General features: G+C 39.8%; 1 protein-coding gene across 3 annotated transcripts in view; it reads right to left on the reverse strand.

Annotated features, from left to right (window-relative positions):
• The window catches only part of LOC104911980 (B-cell linker protein), a 91,400-nt gene that overhangs the window by 41,619 nt on the left and 24,627 nt on the right, over positions 1-25,154 (reverse strand). For 2 of the 3 annotated variants that reach the window (XM_010714573.3, XM_010714574.3), the window contains exon 3: positions 22,237-22,283. In XM_010714573.3, the coding sequence (XP_010712875.1) occupies positions 22,237-22,283 (47 nt within the window). Of the gene's footprint in view, positions 1-22,236; positions 22,284-22,452; positions 22,480-25,154 lie in introns of those variants that run through there. The other variant, XM_010714575.3, reaches the window with a different exon arrangement.

Below are 25,154 nucleotides of genomic sequence, written 5' to 3' on the forward strand. Positions count from 1 at the left end.
CTGAGATGGGCCGGCCCGGCGCGGGGACTGGGGCTGCAGCTGCGGCTGCGGCGACCTGGTTTCCCTCTGCTCCTCACCGCTCTTCCCAGTGGAGATGCACCCTGCGTGCTGCTGTGGGGACTTGTCCCTTCCGTAAGGTGCTGCAAAAAAACTAGAGATCACCGTGTGGCTCCTATCCTTTTGGATATCACTGGCAGGAAAATAGAGATGCTTCTTCTTTCTCATTCTAAACTAAACCCTGATCCTTCCAGCAGCACAGAGTGAAGCCATTCCCACCCAAAATGTAAGCAGGTCATCTGTGTTTAAAGGCTCTGATATACCTCAGCCTGGATTTAGTCTGGATTTGGTTCAGTGATTTTTTTCCTCTTTAAAGGTGATGCTATAGGCAGCTGACTTAATTTTGAGGGTCACTGTGAGCAGGTAGTCATGCTCAGGCTTCGTCCTGAGGCTGTGATGAATGGACTTCTTGAATTCTGTACCTTTTGTTGCCAGTCATTTCTTTCCATATCTTTGGCCTCTCTATGGTTCAGTTTAGAAGCTCAGGCTGGTCTAGGCTTAGGAAACCTACTTATTTATTTATCTATTTATCTATGATTCTTGTTATTTCTTAAATGTACACTGAAATATATTATGTTTTGGTTAGTACAGTATGATTTGATGACACTGGGAGGTATTTCCTGGGGAGATTCTCCTTACACTTGAGCCAGATGTTCACTTGGATGTGTTTCCTTTCCTCTCTAGATTGGACTAATTTTTTTTTTCTTGTGAATGGTGTAGTGGCAAAATGTGCTTTCCTGGTTGGCACAGGTGACTGTGGGGAAACAGTCTGCCATGAGCTGTATGTCTTTGCTAGCATTATTGTTCTGATCTCGGCATGGCTGATGTCTTTGGTCTCTGAGCCCTCAGTACAGTTTCTCTGGAAATTTGCATATGGTACTTCTCTAGGACCTTAATGAACAAATTACTCTTTAGGGTATCTTATAAACTTAGGCTTTCACTAGTAACATAGTAGTATTGAACATTGTTTACTACACAGCGTCTGTGGAATTCCACCCCACATTATGTCTGGTTACAAACTGGATGCCTTTACTGGATATCTTTTTTACTCTCTAAATGTTGTTTTGGAAATCAAGGTTGCACTCTGGCAATGTGAAAAAATAGATGTAAGTCAGTTGCAGTGTCACATAACTTTTGCTTAAGTAATCTTCCTGCTGTATCTAAGCATCTATGGAAATACAAGCTTGGTCAGCAGACCCTTAGAAGCAATTGAATATCATAGAGATCCCAAACTGGAGTCCTTCTCCTTATGGATCCCTGCCATTCAGTCACTCAGTGCGCTGGTTTCATCTCGTCTCTTCCTGACTATGTCTTCTATGAGTCTTCTATGAGTCATCAGTTCATGGGTTGAGTTTTAATGCTCTACAGTGCTCAGTGCTTTCCTTTCTGTCTTGGCAGCCACCTTCTGCTGGCACAAGCGTTTGTGTAGCTGCACAGTGAAATGGAGCGGGGAAGATGTCCTCTGCAAATCATCTAGCAAAATGTAACAAAAAGGGTGGTTTTAGCTGCGTTCTGTGCCTTGATATGGTTCAGTGCACAGATGTTTGCCAAGATGCAGCACAAGGCAGGAGAAGTAGGGTGTGTGGCTGTTCAAAATGGTACTGCTGCCAAGAAGTTACTCCCGAGGAAGTCCCTGTTGCACAATTTTTATTCATGAGATTTCGTGGCATCTGCCATGAGGCCTGTCCGAGGGTCAGTACCTCAGCTGGCTTGTTTATTTCATGCCCACCTGGCCCAACACACAGCCCTGCTTCACTTTAATATCTGCAAAGAGCTCACAACAAAGCCTAACAGCAATAAAAAACAAAACAGATAACTAGTTATTATTTCCTACTAGTCTCCTAGGGCATGTCCCTCTGAATAACTCAATCAGGGCACATCTTATTTCCTGTTATATCCACTGCCACCAAGATGTACTGACACATTGTTGGGGAGAAGAGTCCTGGCCTAGATTTAGCAGAAGCTTCTAGTACCAGACCACGTAGTCCAGGCTGCCTCTTTGCTCATGCAGAACACAGACAAAGAATAAATTACCCTCTTTCTCCTGAGAATGCACATATGTTACCACATAGTTATTTCAAACCCATGGCAAATGGGAGAAAGCAGTTTCTCCTGGCAATCTTGGAATATGCTTTTCCTGGGAAACTAAGCAAGAGCCACGTGCAAGTTAAGCCCTGAAACTAAGAGAAGGAAGTCACCCCCCCTAAATGTCAAAGGAAGCCTTTCTAGCTACAGTGAAATTCTTCATCTTCCCCAATTTATATGTATGTATGTGTCAAAAACCTTTGGATTTAAACTTTGTAACCTTACCAGGAAATGGCTAGAGCCTATTTAGCTATTTCTGGTCTGCCTCCTGATCAGCCTACCTGGCCATCTACCCCAGTACTGGAAAGATTCACGGGGGGGAACAAGATATGATAACCACTGGAAAAAAATCCTAAATAAAGAACACACCCAAGCTCCTCCAAGCTCCTCCAAACAGCCATAGGCTTCTTTTTTCGCTCAGCTGATGGTTTCAGAGTCCAGACTTCTGGCTCTTATTGGGACTGACAATGTTTGTGGTTGTGAAGGTTTCTATATAGTCCTTACAGAACCAATCTTCTCTGCACACCACGGGGACAGGGCAGCTCTTCCCTCCCTTCAAGGTTGCTTGTCACCTTAAAACAAGAAGGCAGGACCAGTCTTGCCTTGGCTCCAGGAACCTGCAAGGCCTGAAGTCATGCTATTTTTGTAGTTGTAACCCCAGCAACTGTACCTCTCTGAGCCAAAATGCTCATGTGGAGAATGCCAAAGAGGAACTGGAATTTCTTTTACCGTGTGAGTGGTATCTTGGCCATAATGGTGGTTAACATGAAACTCTCCTCAACAGCCACGATTGCTGGTTGTGGCAGAGGGGAATTTGTTTTGAGTGATGCCTATGCCACTTCTATGCTTCCTGGCATATATGGGGCCAATGGGGACGGTAGGGTGGCACAGCCACCTCAAGCTTGATGGTATTTTAATATTTTAAGAACCTGCATTCACATGGATCTGCTGTTTTTTTGTGGTTAGGTAGTTAGAAATATCTTCATTTTCCTGTGTATGGCTGCAAATGTACAGGGTAAATTCTTAGCTCCATTTCTCGACACAGGTAATGTAAGATTTGCTAGTATATTCCCATGGTGAGATGGCTCAGAGAATATGCATAATTTTTTATTTTTGATGCCCAAAATGCCATTGAAACTTCTGGGAAAACCTTCCTAATGCTGGGCAGATTATCTAAATGCTACTGCCTGTTGCAACATCATTTCCTCATCACTGCAAATGTTGTGGCTTAGTCTGGGTTTGTCTCTTTCATCCTCTCACAATATGACTGTGTACTTCTCCTCTTATGCTCTAAAATGAGAAGATTTCAAAGACCAACTTCTTTATATTTTATAGTTTTGTGCTATTTTCTGCTGTTTGTTTCCCCCTGCTCATTCCTTGTACATGCTGCCTCACTAGTGGAATGCTCTGCTTTCTTTTTAGGACCCACGATAAAATGAAAACATAGTCAAATGCAGAGTTGGTGCAGTGGACTTTGGAACTATGAGTACTACATCTTCATTTGGTCAACATTTGTAAATGAACTGATATTTCCTGTTTACACTGGGCTCCAGCTTTATGTGCCCTATTGTATTTGAGTACCTCCAGTGGTGCATACAGTTTTAGGCACCACAATAAAACAGACATAGCACTGTTAGATAGCATCCAAAGGAGGGCTACAAAGATGGTGAAGGGTCTGGAGGGCAAAGTGTATGAGGAGCAGCTGAGTCCCCTCGGTTTGTTCAGCCCAGAGCAGGGGAAGATGAGGGGAGGTCCCACAGTGACCTACAGCTCCTCACAGGGAGCGGAGGGACAGCAGTGAGCTCTGCTCTCTGCCAAGTGACAGGAAGAGAATGGCATGGAGCTGTGTCAGGGAAGGGCCAGGATGGGAATTAGGAGGTTTTTCACCAAGTGAGCAGTCAGCCACTGGAACAGCCTCCCCAGGGCAATGGACATAGTCCTGAGCTGCTGGAGCTCAAGATGCATTTGGACAATGTTCACATATGCAAGGTTTGAATTTTGGGTGGTCCTGTATGGAGCCAGGAGCTGAACCCAGTTTGATCCTTTTGGGCCCTTTCTTACTCGGGATAGTCTATGATTCTGTGATTGTTAAGATTATCTGTGACTTGACTTTGCTTCCCTGAGTAGACAGAAGACTCCTGTAGCAGAGACAAGAGATCGAAAGAGTTGTCTGAAGCATTCAAGTCTTTGGGAAGTGGTGTTCCTAGATCAGAACAAGTACATTCATCCATAGCTAATCATTACGGGGAAACCATTAGGCAAAAGCCAGAGTGTGATTGTTACCATTAAAAATGCTGATGGTTTTTTGGCTGGAGGTTTCTGTTTGATTCCTTTGATGGCTGCTTTTTCTGATTTCCACTGAAGTTAATGCTGTCTAGTTCCCTCCAGTATATGATTTGTATGATGATTTTGGTTTTCTCAGGGATTCCTGCTGAAGCTGCTGATGTATTAATAAAGAGTATATAAAATATTAGCTGTGCATTTCTTCCTTTTAAATTTTCAAATTTTGATGATAACATCTTTTTAGGGAGACCATTCTAATCATTGTCTTTGTGCGGACTACAGATTATGACTACGTTTATCCCAGGGAACCCAGGAGCCTGTTTGAGTTCCTGATATTGGTCCACAGCTGAAGCCACATCCTGCCTGCATAATGGGATGAAGCTCAGTGATGCAACAGCATCTACCCATAGCTTTATCTGTGTGATGAGAAACCCTAGGAATGCGTCCCCTGCAGGAACTGTGGCACACAGGACAGGTGGAGAATCAGGCTGCAGAGATAGCATGAGAAGTCCAAGCCAGTATATAAATAAAAGCCTTAGCTGTAACAATTGGAATGTGAATAAAAATAACTGCAAATAGATTAATTTTAGATATAAATTTGAAGAAAATCTTCTCAGTGTTTATTTTTAATGCTTTAGGAAGACAGTGATGCATCAAAAAATCTCAAAGAGATATGCATGACTATTTCAAGAGGAAAATATTTTTTTACAGATTATATTAATGCTCGCAGATACAGTCTAGTGCCTTCAGTGTATATTAAATAGCTGAGAAACCCAATTTAAGTAAGCAATCAGTTTGATAACTGGGTTTCAATTTTACTTGTAACATGGCCATTTAAGACTCACTTTTTCTCTCAATCTTGTTTGAAAACCCACTTCTTCACCCCTTCTTAATTAGTAAAATCTTGTCTCGAACATTAATAAAGAAGATTGTGCCAAATAGTATTCTCAAAGATACACAGAAGTCAAGATGCTAACTGCTCTTTGTAGGAAAGAATACTGCAGATGGATTAAATATGCAGCCTGTCCTGCTCAGCAATAATGCATTTTTCTTGTATTGTCTTCACCACTTGTGGGGAACCAGAAGATAGTGCACATTTATGATTGTATGATTCTATGATTTAACCTTTTAAAGGACAACTTATTGAGTTTTTGCTTGGCTTTTCCTTCAGGAATTCTTGACAAAAGACCAACAATATAAGTTTCCTGAATAATATGTAAAATGAGAAGGAGAATCCAATTCACAGTCCCTGCCTGATGTTACTGTCTTGATGTCATCTATCTTAGAGGTAATTCTTGCTTCCCATATCTCTCTCAAACTCTGATAATTGCTTCAGAAAGAGCATTTATTCATATGTAAAGACCTCAGTTTAAAATCGGAATCTGAACTCTGCAACTACTGGGGTAGCATTAAAGATCCAATCATTGAAACACTGTAATGTGAATGTAAATGTGGACAGTCAGAGGCAGGAATTTGGCTCAGTCAGTTTGTGCTCACATAAAAGTCAGAAAATAACTACTACAGGTCTTTTTTTAAAGGCTGTGGAAGTTAGTGAAAATAGCCCAAGTTGCTCCCACTTCTGTCTGAATTGGAAAATAATCCAAATTCATAAAACCTGATTCTGAGCTGAAATCTGTAGCAATGCTTCGGGCTTGCTATTTTAAAGAATTCTGTACATATTTGGTCTCTTCTGCTTTCAGAATATCCTTAGCAAGCTGTGCCAGCAACATGCAGTGGGGATGGAGAGAGAAGGGGAAATAATGCCTTTAGCACTAGACTGTCACGTGCTGCCTGGGTGGGTTTTGTGCTTGATCATCCGGGTCTGAATGCAAATTTGTGGTACTTGATGCCGTGCCCAAACTACTCAAACCCTATTGTCTAAAACGGTGCCACTTTAGACATAGTTTTGTTTCCCCTTGATTTCTATTTCAGTTGATGCACTGCCTACTTAACTTACCGCTTAGTGTCTTATGGCTGGTGTTTGGAAACCATGAGTTTATGGAACATGATTTCTCATGACTTTCTATGTATTTATTACTTTCTGATTGCTATAACCAGTTGAACACACTGCTGCTTCATGCTTAAAATAATACATCTCTCTTTCTTTTCCAAGCATTGCTCTCAGGCTCTCACTATCTAGACAGTTTGGATGATTTCTTTTTCTACTTTCAGACCATAGATAAATATTTTAAACTAGAGAATGCTACTTCTTATGCATGAAAAGATACTAACAGACAGTTAGTTTTGTCTTAGCAGATGAGAGGAAGGTACACTTCTGCTCCAAGAATTTTTAAATAATATTCATTTTCATAAATTGTAATTTCTTTGCTGTGGGTCAAATAGCTCAATGCCATAGTGTTTCTTTTGAAAGATTCTTAGCAACAGCCCCAGAATTAAAGCTTAAGTTTGTTATTGCTTTAGCTACTAAATACTGATGCCAATACTGAAGTTGTTCAAATAATTACAATAGTAGACTATGCATTTGAAAATGAAACTACAAGTTTAATTGAATGGATTTGGATTTGCCTTTAAGCTCAATGGAGGAAACAGACGTACTATGGGGTAGGCAAAGTTATGAAATCAGTAAATTCAGTAGGATTTTCTCATGAAGAGGCTTCTGAGCAAACTTATTTTAGCACCTGTGGAGAACATGTGTATTATTTCCCTGGGGACAAACTCACTGTGTGAAAAGCTGCGCTTCTGCTTTTCTGTTTTACCATCATCTGTTCCACATGCACAGAAACAAAACTTGCTCCTTCAGACAAATTATTTTGTGTTAAACTGTAAGCGTTGGAAGCCCGATTGCCTTGGAGGTAGTGACCTGTGCTAGAGCCATCTGAAAGCGTGGGGAATAAAAGTGCCTCTGAAGAGCAGTGCTGCCACTTGGTCTGCAAATCCTCCAACCTTAATTAACGAGTGACTGCAATAGAAACATTCACAGCTGGACAGCTTTCCCTTGGCTCTAAGTGTCACCATGGAACTGAAGCCACAGTGGCATGGACTCCTTAGCAGCACAGCAGTCCTTCCTTCAGGTCTCTTTAAGCACCAGTTGGAGTTCACATATACGCTATTAATGGCCTAAATAGGCTTGCTTCTCTGCTGACAAAAAATCACTCTGTATAATTGCACAGACAAAATTTGCCCTAAAGGAGTGCCTGAAAATGAGGTTACTTTTGAATAGTGCTGATATACTGATCATATGTATCATAATGTCTTTTGTACCTGGAAGGTGCTGAAAGAACAATAGTTTTTTAAGCTGCTTCTCTCCTGCACTGGTCTGTAGTGCATACAGCCAGGGAAAATAGTTGGTGTATCTCTAAATTACTCAGAAAAATCTCAGAAGCAGAAAAAAATCTCAAAAATTACTTTCGTTGGTTATCCATTTGGATTTGAAATCTGGAGACAGAAGGGGAGGAGAAGTTACAGAGGAATGAAAATATGATAGAAATCTATATCTAAAAATACATGTATATAAATTTGATTATTAATTATATTGCACATAATAGTCTTATTTATAAACATTTATCATTTTTCATTATTTGATATTCATAGAATAGTATCATGGAATCATTAAGGCTGGAAAAGATCCACTAAGGTCATCCAATCCAACTATCAACCCATCTTGTTCTAATAATGAATAAGAAGAAGGTTACTACATTGAGGAAATTACAGTATAAATATTTTAGGAGGATTAAAGATAGTTTCTAGCTGGGTATTTTAGAAATAATATGTACAAGTGATAATATTATGAAGTTTTTCATTTCTAAACACTAGTGGATTTTACAATGCCTACAGTATGGACTTGGGTACCTAAACCTTCTCTATGTTGTAGAGCTCTGTCCCAGGTGTAGCAGAAATGCTGAGTCATGGCTTGAAGTAGTGATTGAACACCTGTTGGAAAAATGGGGCCAACCCAGGGAGCTCAGGTGCATGCAATGTATCTGAGTGACCGGAAGGAGTGGAGCCAGGATCCAGACCTTCCCAGACCTCATTTAAGGGTTGGCATGGAGGTGAGGGTGTGTTGCTGCAGATCTCTGCTTACTGGAGGCCTTCTAAATGTAAGTAGATTTTCTTCATTTGTTTCTGTGTGTACAGCTGTTGCATTTGGGCTTCTCCTCATTTGCTGTAGCCTAGGCCTTTGCTACCCTGCTATTACTACTGTAATTTCCATTACGTTATGGTGTTGTACCAGGGTATAGGAATGTTATACAACTGAAATTGTTTTGTTTGCTATTGCTGCAGTAATTTAGAGAGAGCAACATATTTATCAACAAATCAGTGTTAATAAGCGGGCTGACAAGGGAAAACTAGATTCCAATGTACTATTTGTAATGATAAGCTATTGACAAGATATGTATTACTTATGTTGCTTAAGCTGAAAAATTTTCCTGTTGGTTATGAGACAAGAATACAATAGCATTATAATAGTGAACAGTGTGTTCTGGGGGTAAATATGCCTTTTTAAGGTATCACTTCCGTAAGGATTTTGATTCCTTTTAAGTTCAAGCCTTACTTACTCATCTGAGAATTTCCTCTTCAATGAAAAGAACCTCCTCAAAGTATCATGAACTTCTAAAGGAACTACAGGATACATGTATGTAACTATCATTTTTTTCCTGGTAAAACTGATTTTATCAATGCTTCCCTGAATTAAAGATCAAAGTGTTTTTCTATTTGTTTCAGTATTTTCCATTGGGTTGTTACAGCAACCCTGCTATTGATGTACTAGTCATATATACATACACAGGTTAAGTCCCTGTGCTTGTTTTCTCCATTATTTTCTTCTTTCTTAGGCCATTGGTGTTTTATAATACCACAAAAGTCAGGTGACTTGACCTTCAGTCTGACTTAAGGTTGTCTTACTTTAAATGGAAGTAGCCAATACACAAGAATACTAAACTGAAAAGGGTCACCACACAGGAAGATTAGAATTTTGAGAGTTGTAGAAAACATTCTAAGCCTGCCCAGGTATCTATTGGAGCTATGTTATCAGGATTTACTTCAAGATAGTTTTGATTCATTTGTGGTGAATGAATAGTGCTTCAAGTCTGTACATAGTGCTGCTTTCCCAAACACCAATATTCTGGTCTGTAGACTCTGCAAAGTATATTGCATTTATACATATAGGTAGAGATTTTTTTTTGCTATTTTTTCCAGATTATATTTAAGCCTACCTACCTGTGGGCTGTATGTTGGTTAAAAAAAGAGAGACTTGCTAGATAAGCATCTTGTAATGAGTTATTTCTTAAATGTTATTTGTACCTGTAATGTAAAAAGAATATAGCAGTATTTCAAGCAATACAAACAATCCTGTTACTTCTGTGATCCTATGTATTAACAAATTCTTGCAAAAGCAAGAGTGTGCCTTGTATTTTCTCATGTTTCTTCAGAATATTATTGCTTGAAGCCAAAGGAATATGATAAGGTATTTACTGCTAAATTTACTTAATTATATCAGGTAGATCAGGGATTCATAAGAGGATCTGATGACTTTTATGGAATGCCTGGTAAGGCAAATTAATTGAAATGGTGAAATATTTTTAGGTTACTGTCAGTACTCTGTGAGCTTTGTAAAATAAAAAAAAAAAATAAAAAGCTGTGAAACTGATCAGTAAGGAACTAAATAGGAGAAATGATAGAACTGTGGTAGCAGGTGCCTAGAGAAGCTAAGTACCAGAATTATGAAGAAGAAACCAACACTTAAAGCCTCATCAAGGGAGGCCATTTAAAATGTACAGTGATACCAGGTGCAGGAGAATAGTACTGTTCCATTATCATTTTTAATATCGGTCTCAGCCCAGACCAACATAGCTTTGGACAGGAGACTGGAGTCCCTCCCAGCTCAGGGGAATGTCCTTTCCATTTGCACTCCAAAAGATAAGTGAAATAACCTGAGAGAGGTGGCCTGAATAGTCCTAAACTGCAGCGCTTTACAAAGAAGGTTGTGCTATTGTGCAGTGACTGGCTGTATTCTGGCCTTGAAGTACTTCATCTCTTCAAGAAATCACAGCATAACTAAATTTTACTTCTAAGAATTATAAACAAGCACCAAGAGCATAACATCAAAGTGTGTTTATGCTGTGTACTGGAGGATGGTGCCAGTGCTGGTAGCAACTGAGCACTCTCTGAAACAAGGAGTAGTCAAGGCACTTCAGGTCACGTGCTATGTCTAGGCAATGCTGCTTTCCTGCTTTGGCAGCTGAGCAGCTTCTTTGCTTTCTGCTGGATCTTCAGCACCTATGCAGTGAGTGTGCAGCTTCTTTGAAGTTAGAGAAAGCTAGCATGGAGGTGGTCTGGGAATCAATCCCAATTTCCTCCATATGCACAGAATGGTACTGTCTGTATATAGGTGGCTGCATGGGATCTATCCCCAGAAACCCCCTATTGCTCTGAACCAAGTGTTGAAGGACAATTAATGCCATCCATTATGTACATTAGTACCCTCATGTCAGTGTCCAAATTGTTTCTATGGTGTTTTTTATTCTTCACATCTGCTTCACTGTTAGAAAGACTTCATAAGGAAGGTGCTACTAGAGAGGTGTTTGTTTACATGACTTTTAAGTTTGTCTGGAGTAAATTGAAATATATGTTTTTGGTGAATTTAGTATTTCTATTGATCCTCCCCCAGTTGCTATGCTGCCTGTTGAGTTTCAGGTCTTGCATTTATATTGCATAAAGGACTGTGGTGTGACTCCTACCACTTGCACTTCATCTTTTGCCAGCCCAGCTGTGTTGCACTGACCTTACTGAGGCTGTTCCAGGTGACTGGTTGCTGCAGGTACCAACTGTCTGGCTTGCAGCTGCAATAGGCCCTCCTGTCTGTAACTTCTTGCTGCTTATCTTGTTATTTCTCTACACTGCTTGTGTAGCTCACACCGTTTTGCTATAGTGCTGTTTTCATGGCCTAGTATCTTGTACCAACTTTTCAGCCATCTTCTTCTCACTTCTGAATTCATCAAAATCCCAGTGACTGGGTTTAATATGTGCCTTCATCAACTTAAAAGTACTGCATAGACCCCTGCTGTCACAGCACAAGCAGGAAAACTGGGAATGAAGCTCTGCATGCTTGCACAGAAGCAAGAAAACATTTTCCCTTGTTTTCATAAAGGCTAGTCTGAAGTAAGAAGAACAGAACATCTTTCCTATAGTTGGTATAGGTATGTATTGATAGCTCACTATTAAACATGTATGTATTGATAGCAAACACAGATTAAAACCTGTGTGTGTGTGTATATATATATATTTCTTTTTTCAAAATAATGAAGTCTCCTGTTTGGAGACTTGGAGAAAAGTGAGACAAGACGTCTGCTCTGATTTCTGTGCAGCATTTGAGCTTGGGCACATATGGAATTCTACTAAAATGAGATTATATATTAGCAGTTCTTCACACTTCATTGCTTGAATGAGCCAGCAGTTATTTTCTTTTGAGTTTTGAGTCCCAGGTGCAGCGCCTTCTGACTACCAAATATGATTTTCTAAAAGGGAAGAAAGAGCAGTGAATTGAAACTACAACAACCTGTTCTGTGCAGTCTGAGTACAGCCTTGTAATAGAGAGAAGCAAAACAAATTAACGGCCAGGGTGGAGGCAGAAGATCCTGTCCAGGCACACAATGAAGAACTGGTTTGTGAGTCAGCCAACAGCCTCCACTGTTGGTTCTGCTTCTGCCTTTGTGTGCGAACATGGAAAGCTGTCTGTGTTCAGAAGGTGATCACTTATTGGTTTCTTGTTTTTGATTGTGTTTTACTTTCTTGTTTTTTTTTTCTGATATCCAACTTCAGTTGCTCTGTAACTGATACTTCTTTTTCTGTTTGAGTGTACGAAAAGATAAATGTCTCTACTTCTGCCACAGCGTGGTGAGAATGAGCTTGCTGACACTGAGCCAGGCTCTCCATTCAACTGGACCACTTTTTGCTTTGTTCCTGATAGGCTCATCAACTCTGCTCTTGAAAGTGGGTTAACAGACATAGTATTATTTAGCACCAGCGTGCCACACCTTTATCAAAAAACCTATATTTGATTTGCTTAACTTTCCTAAAAATAACCATTTTCAATACTGAAGAAACACTGCTATCGTGTTACTGTAATTCTGTCAGAAACAGCATCCCATAGATGGCTGAACATCATAGTAGGGCACTCTAGAAGGACATTGTCCAAGATTTACTAATTTTAATTCTGAAGTTGTCCTGAATGGGCTCTTGAAGAGAAAGTAGCAGACAATCATGGGGTAAAGAAGAAGAGGAGAAGAATCTGGAGATCAGTCTAGGCTTGTGCTGGTTTATATGTTATTTGTATAGTGCCAACTGAGTCTGCAACCTGGATTTTCCTAACTGGCACTGGGAGGAAAAAATGTGCCATGTGAGATGTTCATTCGGCTTCAGATTGATTTCTATGGGAGACATCAGGAGTGTCAGGAGGAAAAAAAAAATTGAGTTTCCTGTGACATTCTTATCCTGTTAGATAGGTCTCTGAACTCCAGATGAAATCAACTGATATCAATTAGGCTACATTTATTATTTGATTGGAAATGTGATTTTCCTTGTTTTCCCATCCTTTATCAATTATTTTATTTCACTGATCTTTTTGGATGCATTTTTAATTACAGAGGAGGAACTCAACACTGATTTTAAATTAATGTGTTTTCTCCTCTGTAGTACAACAGATTTGTAACCCTGAGGTACTCATCATAATTGCAACACGAATATTTCTGTCTAATGGCAGTATATACATAAGGAAAGCCCTTCATTGTATCTTTTCTATAGTGTCTGGGGCAGGAATACAATTCACAAAACCAGAAAAAACAGATGATTTCCCAGGTAATTTCTACTCTAACCACAGCTGTGACACTGCAGCATGGGATTACTTCTATTGCTACTTGAAAAACTAAGACTCCAGCAGATATCTGGATACTGGAACTCAAGCAATGTCATCTTCTATATTTTTCAACTTGTGAGTGAAAAATTACTACTATGTGTACCTGTTTTTGAAATATTGAATTGCTATTTCATTTGCAGGCTCTGAATAGGTGTTGCTTTTTTTTTTCCTCTATAAGCTCTGTCAAATGTAGATTCTTTATTTTTGGTAACAAAGACTCATCTGTAATGATGGTTACTTCCCATGAGCTTTGTTTAGTATCCCTAATGCAACTACAGCTGATGAAATTGTGTTGTGAGATAGGCTGCTGTAGTAAGGGCTTTTAGACACCATGCTTGCTTAAAATATTCTTCATTTAAAACTTAAAGAGATGCTGCAGGACAGGTGAGACTGCTGCCTAAATACTGCTGCTCTGAGTCTGTTCTGATTGTAAACTACAAGCAGTACAGGACTGGCAGGAAGGAAGTTGGTCAATATCTAAAAGCCATACAGCACAGGACTGAACACAAGGTAATATATACCGCTCTTCAGCTGGACTCATGACTAGCCAAAATAGCTTCTTTACTGGGTTTAGTTTTTGTCCTGCCTAGAACACCTTTAATGTACTTCCACCTTGTGTCTTTCTGTCTTTACTAGACAGAAAACTTGTATACAAGTTATGTGGTTGCAGACTTAGGAGGATGTGATATACAGAAATATTTTCTCCCATGTATAATTTTATTGATACATTGTCTTCAATATAAAACAGTTGCATAAAATATGAATTCACTATTCATCTAAAAATATCAAATGTTCTTGTACTTAAATGTTGGGCCATGTATTTTGCCAGGGGAAACTAACATGAGCTTCTAGTAAATCTCAGAAATACAGTAAACTTTGGCTGGGTTGAATTTCCTTGGAATGAAGGAAAACACCCAGTTGCAGGTTCACAGAACTGGAATGTGTTTGTTTTCCTGTGTTCTGATTCTGATTACTGTTGTGAACTGGGCACTTTAGATGGGTAAGGTTATGATCTCAGGTTCAAAACCATGCTGCCTGTGATGGTGCCACATTGTATTAAAAACCTTTATCTTCGTCTTTCAATTCTTCCACTATTCTGGCAAAACATTTAAATGATTTAAGAGTTTTGTCTGGCTTTGGATTCAAGGTGGTATGTTGAACGGTCTCGCTAAAAGAGTGAAAATGATCCTTTTAGCAGGCCTGGGAACAAAATTGCTATTGAGCTGTGAAGGCATCTTCTCAGACAACTGTGTTAACAAAAGTCTCATGACAGAATGGAAGAGGAATTGCTATAATGCAAGTGTCTATTGCCCCCTTTCTGCTACAAGAGGAATGTTATACTTTGTCTCTAAATTTATAATGCTTGAGTAGACCTTTGTCATGCATTCAGTGTCTAGCTTTTCTGTAAATAATAGACAAAAATGTGGTTTAAAGTCAACATGTGTAGTATGTATAAATATATAGTATTTATTTTTTCCCTCCTTTGGCATATATATGGCTACAGTGAATGTAACACTAGAATGGTTAGATACTGGGAACCTCTTTTGGTCTCTCTTAGATAACATTTCTGTGGAGAGACCATTTTATGAATAAGTATTTTCTGAGTTTTGCAGCCCTGGGCTCTTCCAGTTTGAGAATAATTGGGGATTTTTTTAAAGTAGCATTTAAGCTACACCAAGAACTACTAAAAGCAAGGAGATAAATCTATGTATTTAGAAATAAAACATTCAGCCTGAGTCAGCACTGGTATTTAAGGGCAACAGAGCAATTAAAAATCCTTTACAGTATATCCCAAGGAGAGGGGCGAACCTTTCCTTCTTGTTCAATACTGGGACAGAAGTCATCTACTACCAATGGTTTTTCAGCTTGAGGCTCTCTCTGGGGTGGGGAAAGTCTGAATGTACAAGATCAGGAGATTTTTGTACTGCAGCATCTCACTTAAAGAGAGAGTAACAGTTCCTTGTCTTCATTATTTGCTAAGGAAACACCCCAGTTCTCATAGAAATCTCATTGGTTTTATTGGTACTAGTCCCTCAATATGAAATTCTTTAATTACTCAAACTAATTCATAGAGATAAAAACAAGAAACAAAAATATTTCAAATTGAAACATTGCACACCCTATGTTTATTAACAAAGAATGCATTTAACAGTACTGCCAATACTCCCCCATTAGAAAATTCTCTATATGTCATTCTAACTTCACCTTGCGCTCTGAAGCCTGTTTCATATTCTGACTTTTGTTTTGTTTTATTCTTAAACTTAACTATTGTGGTTAACATTTATGGTTTCCATTTTCTTGTGTTTTTGTAGAGAAGTAGAAATGTAACAAAAAAAAATGCATTGTGCATGCAAGCTTTTGATGCATTAATTCTAGGAAAGCATGGGCAATTAAAAAAAAAAATGCACACAGGCATCTGACTAGGTAGTAGAGCAAAGAGATGGGAAGCTTTATTATGTGCAAACCTTAACCAGTGCTGCTAGTGGAGCCTCTTTGGACTGCTTGTACCTCTCTGGGGCTGCCAGCCTGCAGTGGTCCTGGCAGTATGGAGATCTGTTGGCAGTTGCAGCCATGGGAATACTGGCCACTGTCATCTTGCTATATGCACGACACACACTGATGTTCTCAATGTATGCATCTCCTGTGGCTCTGTGGCAACACTGCTTGGAAATAGGACTTATAGAAAGCAATTTAGGGCTTTTACCTGCAGTGTAGCTTTATAGTTCTCCCTATTTAAGTATGGTCATCTCAACAATAGCTATTTCTCCTCTATCTCACTGTAGTAAGATAAGGAAATACTGTAACTTCCACTTTGCAGGTGGGAAAAGAATCAAGGAATGCTGAACAGTTCACCTGGCTCTGTTTAGAAAGCCTGTGACAAAGCAGGCTCTCGAATCCACTTTTTTTTTTAAATTCAGATTTAGTCATTATTATCAGACTCCCTTGCTGCTAGAGATTTTGCCATACAAACTCTTCTGAGTTAGCTCCAAAGTGGATCCAGGCTTTTTTGTCTAATGCATTGACCTGGAGCATGGGTAGAGTAACTTGTTCCTGGTGTTGACAGCTGGAAAAAAAAAAAAGCTGTAAAGTGAGTTTTCAGCATCAGGTTATTTGCTTGTCTTGATAAAGAAATAGGAGAATGCAGGTGGAGGAGAGAAGGTGAAGTTTATGTAGAATGTTTCTAGTTCTTGCAGTTTGAATTATGCAAGTGCATCCAGTTCAAGTGGAATATCTCAGTATTATGAAAGCACTCTTTTGATTTGTAACATCTCTTACACTTCAGAATTTATTCATTTGTCAGAAAAAGATTTCCTTGGCTTGGAAAGCAAGGATGAAAAATTTCAGTGTGGAGTTCTCATTAAAAAATTAAAAACACATGAAAAATAGATGTTAGAAAGTAATCTAGAAATCAGTCGTAACTACATGACACTTACTTGATTCATGAATAGCAATTTTTTCTGCGTATACAATAAATTCCTGATAAAATAAGTAACATTTTTTTGATGGATATTTATTTGAAGAAAAGGAACTCAAATACTTCCCACACAATAATTAAGCAAAGCTTATTATGTGCTCCTTATCACAGTTCACCCAAGATCTTCCACAACTGCATATGATATATATGATATATACAAATGATAAACTCAAGTCTTGATATCATGCATCAGGTTTGACGGTGAAGATTTCTCATTTAACTCACAATCTGACACAGCCAGAATAGGCTTTTGAATTTGCAAGTGTGATAGAGCTGATCCTGTGATGAAAGATTCATCCTGAGTTTGGAAAACTGTTCCTAGAACTCATAGGCTGAGAGTAAAATTGATTTTGAGCTTGGTTTGGGTTGTAATTCTCATCTTATTAGCTGTAAAGGAGGCCTTTTATTTTTCTAGGAAGGTGAAACTTCAGTGATCTGAGGGTGTTGCAAAATAACTTCTGCAGAATTATCTGATGCACTTGGACTATCTACATGGAGGTGACTGAACTGTAATTATGTTGCTTTCTCAAGATGTACTTGCAATTTATGGATGTATTTCACTAAGTTACACCTTCTGTATCAATTTTCCTATATATGGTTATAAGCCTTGGCCTTATTTACACTGCTTATTAAAATGCTAAGTAAAGATGGCAAGACAGCATGTCTGGAAAGTACTGAAGTTCCAGTGTTCCAAGGTATCAGTGGTATGAAGCTGATTTAGAGTGAAAACTAGAAGAGGGCTAGAAGTGGGAGGAAGAACTTTGAGCAAGACTCAACATGAATTCAGGGCTGAAAACATGTTCACATGTGAGAGCAGTTTCTTGTGCAATCTTAGCAGTCAGATCCAGAGCATACTTGGACCAGTCTCTCATTGCTCTGCTGTCTCATTCCAAAGCAGAATCTTGTGAAGCATGAAAGGAAGTCTTCCATTGTTGCCTTTCACTGGTGGGACACTAGTGGAGATTGACAATTTTACTGCTGTACTGAGCAGCTGTTCAGAAGCTGTCTGTGGCTTTCAGTGCTGAAGAGAATCAGTTTATGTTATGCTCTTGTTAGGCTATCGAAGCTGAGGTTAATAGAAATAATAAGATGTAATTAAATGCTTTATAAAAAGTGGGAGTGCAACGGTTTACTTCAGAGTATTAAAACTGAATTACTGTGAGTACACTCTTCCCAGAATAAACATTTTGTCTTCTTTTTCCTCCATTGTTTCCTTCCTTTGGAAAATAGGTTTAATACTGACTAGTTGGAAAAGAGATGTTATGGAGATGGTGGCTATATGTAGTGAAGTACTCAGGAATTGTTTATGTATGGACACAGATTGCTCCAGTTGTGGGCTGTCCAAACAGAATGTAGGACAACTGAAAGTCTTGGTTCACAAAGTATTTATAGCCTTGTAAACTCAATCTTTTTTTATGAAGAACATAAAGATCTTAAGAACATCAAGAACACCTGAAGAACATCAGATGTTGCATTAGTGAGAACTAGACTGGGGAATGGGAGTGCTTCTGAAAAACCAATTTCTCTCTATTGAAACCCCATAAAGAAACTTTCATAACAGGTAGAGACCTGGTCATTGACAGAAGAAAACACAGGATTTTGGTCTTACCTTATCTAGAAATTGCAGTTTTCCTAGAGTTATGTTTGGTTGTGGAGAACCTGCCACATGAACAGACCTGTTGATCTGGCTCAGATGGATCAATGCGGACCTTATGCTAAAACATGCAAACTGTTTGCTTGCTGAAAACTAGCAAATTTTGTGTTAGCAGTTTGTAAGATGCAATAGCAACTGATCTTAGTGTGAAACAGTTGGTGCTGGGGACTCACATTATACGCTTCCTTTTGCTATGCTGGATTGATCTGTGCTTGCCTTTTGTTTTATATTTGATAGCAGAATTCCTATTACAAAAAATCTTTGATTCTTGTTTACAATTCTGTAATTCAAAGCTTGAATGTGAAAATTAGTACAAGCACAGCTCTTGGTCTCAGTTCAGTAGATTTCTGTGGGCTCCAATATTGTAGTAGTCATGTATCTCACAGAAACAGAGGTCAAATTCTTGGTTAACTTTATATTCATATTCTCTACATTTCCTGTCAAAATGATGTCCCATTAGACTTAATTACCTCACCAGAAGCTCCTCTGACATTTTCTTTATTCATCTATTTAATTATTAAAACAAACCCAGAAGAATATTAACTTATACTCTCATCAAATTCTTATCAATAGGAATATGATTTTAATGAGTAAAAAAGCCTCCAAGTTCCTCTTGCTTCTTACTAATAGAGTGGGACTTGGAAAAAAAAAAGTGTTATTTTGTAAATAGATTTAGTGTTTTCCCAGCAAGGAAAAGGTTGCTATGTGGAGAAATAACAACCACTAGGAGAGGGAGAGGTTCACTTATCAGACTGAACTCTTCCTGAGTTCAGAAAACACCCTATTTTCTATGCAGTAATACAAGACAAGTAATATACTTGAACCTTAAGGATATCCTTTGGAATGAACCTGATTTGTCACATGCTATTGGAATCACAGAATCACAAAATTGTAGGGGCTGGAAGAGACCTCTAGAGATCATAGAGACCAACCCCCCTGCCAAAGCAGGTTCCCTACACCAGGTCGCACAGGTAGGTGTCCAGGCGAGACTTGAATATCTCCAGAGAAGGAGACTCCACAACCCCCCTGGGCAGCCTGTTCCAGTGCTCCGTCACCCTCACCGTAAAGAAGTTCTTACGCGCATTCATGCGAAACTTCCTGTGCTGCAGCTTATGTCCGTTTCCCCTCGTCCTGTCTCCACGTACCACTGAAAAGAGACTGGCCTCACCACTATGGCTGCCACACCTCAGATATTTATAAACCTGGATCAGGTCCCCTCTGTCTTCTTTTCTCAAGGCTAAACAGACCCAGTTCACTTAGCCTTTCTTCATAGGGGAGATGCTCCAGGCCCTTCACCATCTTTGTGGCCCTCCACTGGACTCTTTCCAAGAGATCCCTGTCTTTTTTGTACTGGGGGAGCCCAGAACTGGACACAGTACTCCAGATGAGGCCTTACCAGGGCAGAGTAGAGGGGGAGGATCACCTCCCTCGACCTGCTGGACACGCTCTTCTTAATGCACCCCAGAATGCCATTGGCCTTTTTGGCCACGAGGGCACACTGCTGGCTCATGGCCAACCTGTCGTCCACCAGGACGCCCAGGTCCCTCTCTGCAGAGCTCCTCTCCAGCAGCTCATCCCCCAGCCTGTATTGGTGCATGCAATTATTCCTCCCTAGGTGTAAGACCCTACACTTGCTTTTGTTGAATCTCATCCGGTTTCTTACCGCCCAGCTCTCCAGCCTGTCCAGGTCTCGCTGAATGGTAGCACAGCCTTCAGGCGTGTCAGCCAATCCTCCCAACTTCGTATCATCAGCAAACTTGCTGAGGGTGGCCACTATCCCCTCATCAAGGTCACTGATGAAGATGTTGAACAAGACCGGACCCAGCACAGACCTTGGGGACACCACTGGTTACAGGTCTCCAGCCAGACTCTGCACCACCAACGACGACCCTCTGCGCTCTGCCAGTCAGCCAGTTCTCAACCAACCCACCTCACTGTCCACTCGTCTATCCCACACTTCCTCAGCTTTGTTATAAGGATGTCGTGGGAGACAATATCAAATGCCTTTCTAAAATCAAGGTAGACTACATCTACCACTCTTCCCCCATCCACCCAGCATGTGACAGCATCATAGAAGGCTGTCAGGTTGGTCGAGCACGACCTCCCCTTGGTGAACCCATGCTGACTACTCCTGATAACCTCATTTTCTCCCAGTTGTCTGGAGATGGTATCCAGCACAAACTGTTCCATCACCTTTCCAGGGACAGAGGTGAGGCTGACAGGCCTATAATTACCCGGATCTTCCTTCTTGCCCTTTTTGAAGACCGGAGTGACATTGGCTATCCTCCAGTCTTCAGGGACCTCCCCTGTTATCCAAGACCTCTCAAAAATGATGGAGAGCGGTTCGGCAATGACCTCCGCCAGCTCTCTCAGCACACGTGGATGCACCCCATCAGGTCCCATGGACTTGTGGACCTTAGTACTGCCTAGGCGCTCACGCACGTCCTCTTTCCTGACTAAAGGGAAGTCTCCCATTCCCCAGACCCTCTCACTAACCTCCACGGTGTGGGAAACCTGAGGGAGAGCCTTTTTACTGAAGATGGAAGTAAAGAAGGCATTCAGTATCTCTGCTTCTCAGCATCCCCCGTTACCAGAACCCCCCCCTCACTTAGTAAGGGGCCCACATTCTCTCTAGTTTTCCTTTTGCTGTTAACATACTTGAAGAAGCCTTTTTTTATTATCCTTTATCACTTTAGCTAGATTCAATTCCAGACGGGCTTTAGCCTTCCTCGTTGCATCCCTGCAGGCCCTGACAACATTCCTATATTTTTCCCAAGTGATCAGACCCTTTTTCCACATTTCAAGGACCTTCTTCTTTCCTTTGAGCTTGCACATGAGCTCCTTGCTCATCCACACAGATCTCCTGCCACCTTTTCCTGATTTCTTGCTCACAGGGACGCACCGATCCTGAGCTTGGAAGAAGAGCTGAAGAATGATTTCCTATCTGTTGTATCTGTGTACACTAACTTAATACCTTATTAAAATGACAGGTAAAATTATAGGCATGAAACTGCCTGTAATTATGGCAGTAGATGGAATGCATCATCCATGTATATAAAGATCTTTTACTCAATTGATGTAATCAATGAGTAGCAATAGCTTGTTGTTATTGGCATCTGCATCCAATATTACTGGATTACTCAAACTTTTAGAACATTACAGCAATTTTTGGGCCAGCTAATATTAGAAAAGCTATCCTGAATCAACAGCAGAGACTTCAGTGTTTTTGGAATCAGACCCTGATTTTTATTAACTTTAACCCTGGTGCACAAAGGTAATTGGGTGAGCAGCTATTGCTTTGCTTCTGTTTTGTAATACGTGGCAGTACACAATGCCCTCCTGTCCTCATTCATTTTGCTGGGCAGATTTTTACCTCTAGAAAGCTTCTGTCTTCAGTGCTTTGAATTGACAATCTGATCACTTAAATTGGTATCTAAGGAGAAGATGAAAAATTTACTCCTCGTACTGTGCAACAGAAGAGCTTATGTATTCAAGGAAAGGTTGAACTTGAACTTTTTTCCTAATCTTAATGTTATCTCTGATGGTTTTGAGGATGGCTATCATCCTGCAGCTGGTGCAGAAAAGTCTTTTTTTTGTCAGCTGATCTGAACCACAGTTCTTGTAAACTTTCCAGGAACTTTGTTCCAAGCAAATTCCACTCCAAGCAATTAAAGACCTTCACATGAAGAGTAAGTTTCTATTCTCATTTTCCCCTATTTATTAGCAGAGAAACTATCAAAGGGCAACAGGTCACTTCAAAGGGCAACATTAGTCACTTCATGAGAAAGCAGAAAAGAATGGGGAACTTACGGCTGATGCATGATTTTGAATTGGCTCAGCTCATACTCCGATAAATTCTGAAAAGAGAGAAAACAGTTTTTGTATTTTAAAGTTAAATTCATTGAGACTGCTCCATTAAGTGAACTACGTAACGTTTTAAAAAGAGAAATAAGCAAAGACATAATAAGTTTTCTGTAGCTACATGTTTGTCTCATCTTGGTTAATGCTTAACAATTTATTACTTACCTGTTCTAACATTTCTGGAAAGCAGGTAGTACACAATATAGTTAAACTGGAATTTAACCGGGCATGTGGCAGGCCAAATAATGCTGGTTAATGAATCATGCAGAAAGTGATAAGCAGGCCGCTGTGGACTCCTTCCAACTCCACCACAGAGTTTCTTTGGGGGTTGTTAATGAAATCAGTGTAGCAGTGGTTGAGTGGAAAGGGGCTTCAGCAGTGCTTGGGAGACTATGTAGCCACCATTTGCTCTGTTCTTGTGCTGGACTTCTTCATGACTCCTCAACAACAAGAACAAAAAAAACCTGAAAAAGCCTTACCCAAAAACAATGAAACAAAACAAAAAACAAAAAAAAAAAGGGGATGAAAAATGAGTGCAGTTTTAGTGTGTCACCTTGGCAAAGAAAGTGCTGAGTCAACAGCCATTCTAGTGCTGAGCAAATAAACTCTGTTGCTGGAAACGGATTAGCTAAAGCATTTCAGTAGTCTGTAGCTCCAAACACCCCTTGTGTTCACATATTTAAGGCACTGCTTTAAGGCAGAGGAAGTACTTCTGGCTAGTGCAGACGTTGCTGCTGAAATTCTTACATCATACCTTCAAGCTAGACTAAATTAAAGCTATTTTATGCTGCTGATATTCTATGGGTTTTCATTTGCTGTGAAGTTTGCAGTAAATTTTCAGGATTGCACTTAGATAGCAAACGTGCTATTGTGTGGTTTCAGTCTAGAAACCTTGTGCTAGCACTAACATACTCTCTTTTTCCACATAGGTTTCAATGGAAAATATGACCATTTAGTACATGGAATTGTAAACCTCCTTCTCTTTTTCTGCCAGAAAGAGGAAATAGAGATTACATTTTATTTTGTTTCTGGAACTTCCTAGGCACAGCTAGAGAGAATGGGAGGCCCTGAAAACTGATGGTTTCCAGCAACTTCAGTGATCCTGAATCTATGGCACTTTGATGCTAGCCCAGCTCTATCTCTCTTTCTAAATAATCCCGAATTATCAGTTCCATTCTGAACTCTTATGCCTGTTCTCTCATCTTCTCATCAACATGATAGATGAGTTTGCACTGGGCAAATGAAGTGGAAACTAACAAAAGTAGCATAAGACAGGGAAATCAAGTGGGGAACATGCAGGATTTCAATAAAAATGCATTTCCTCAGCCTTTACTTGAATTCAAGAAAATCTTGAATGGGGAAAAAAAGTTGATATATTTGTTGTGAAAAATACAGCATTTCAGACACTAGAGAACCTCTTGCTTTTAATACTTAGCCTGTAATTATAACATAACAAAAAGCAGCTGCATATCTACATGAAGAATATATGATAATTAGCAGATGATCTAGCAGGTCTAGAAATCACCGAATTCCTGAGGAAATCTCAAGCTATATCGAGCCGACTGATTGTCATACAGGCCCATCTGGGCTCATTCAGACTTCATCAGCTGATAATGAGTCACCAAATTGCCTCCGCAGATCAATGACCAGCAATAGTAAGGCCATTTCCACGCCTATTATTTCATCTTGTAAATAAGAGGAGGAAACTATCCTTTTTATGGTGAAGACTGAATTTTTGTTCTTTTCTTTGCAAAAAAAGAATATTTAAACTACTAGTGCTTGCTGATTTCAGCACTATTGCCTGTTATTCTTCCAAGCTGCTATTCTCTAAAATCCAGACAATTTTTAGGTAGCATTCTGCTGTAGGTATTGCTTCCTGCATTGGCACAGGTTATCTTTGTGGTCAGATGAAGCACGTTTAAATATCAGTTGAGCATGTTAGCTGATGAAACTGTAGAGCTGAACTTTCTTATAGTGGTAAATATTTTCTACAGAAGGTTTTAGCTTGGTTCTTTCCTCTTCTCCCCACTGAAGACATGCTATCGTAAGAGGATTAAACTACTAATTCCTTTCAAGTCTGAGGAAATTGGCATCTATGGGCCTAACTGAAAGCTGTCTTTTCTTACTTAGTAGGATCATCTATTTATTTATTCCCAGAAAATTTACTTTTTTCCCAACAAAATTCCGACCTTAGGGAAGAGTACAAAAATATCTTGCATATCCAATATTCATGAAACTACATAATAGCCTGTGGGAGATAACTAATACTTCCAGGTTTTAACTGTTCGTTGCTCCTGTTGTAGCTGCTTATAATATACGTTGCTAGTGATTAATAATAATATGGATGAAATATACTGCAAATAGATATATATGATACAGAAGGAGTTGATGTAGTTTCTTTCCTGGAGGGATTTGAGTTGTGGTACATAACCCCAGGTTGTCCCCTTTTAGTTCCTCCTTGTGTTTTCTTTTTAAATTCATGTTAGAGAGCAACTTAGCATATAGAAGTTGTTCTTTTCGAGTGAAGTACTGATTTCCTATTTTCTGTTGGCTCTTTCATTCATCTGACATCAACTTTCATAGCAGGTGACTTAGTTATCTCAACAAATAAGAGTAACCAAAACTCTTAGCTTGCAAATCAAGCCAACCAGCTTTATTCACTAGATAATATCGTGGAAGAGGAGAAATGCTGCTGTGGTGCGAATGTTTCAGGTGTTCAGGTGTGCCACTCTCTACTTGCAGAGGCATGTCTTGGATGTAAGCCTGTGCTGCTGCAGCTGTTTGCCAGCATGGGTGCACAGCAAGAAGAAGCTTTGCGTCAAAGAAGGGAATTAAAACTTACGCACAATCCTGAGCTGCGGTAGCTT

This window comes from Meleagris gallopavo, chromosome 8, assembly GCF_000146605.3.
Source record: "Meleagris gallopavo isolate NT-WF06-2002-E0010 breed Aviagen turkey brand Nicholas breeding stock chromosome 8, Turkey_5.1, whole genome shotgun sequence".
In the NCBI taxonomy this organism is placed as follows: Eukaryota; Metazoa; Chordata; class Aves; order Galliformes; family Phasianidae; genus Meleagris; species Meleagris gallopavo.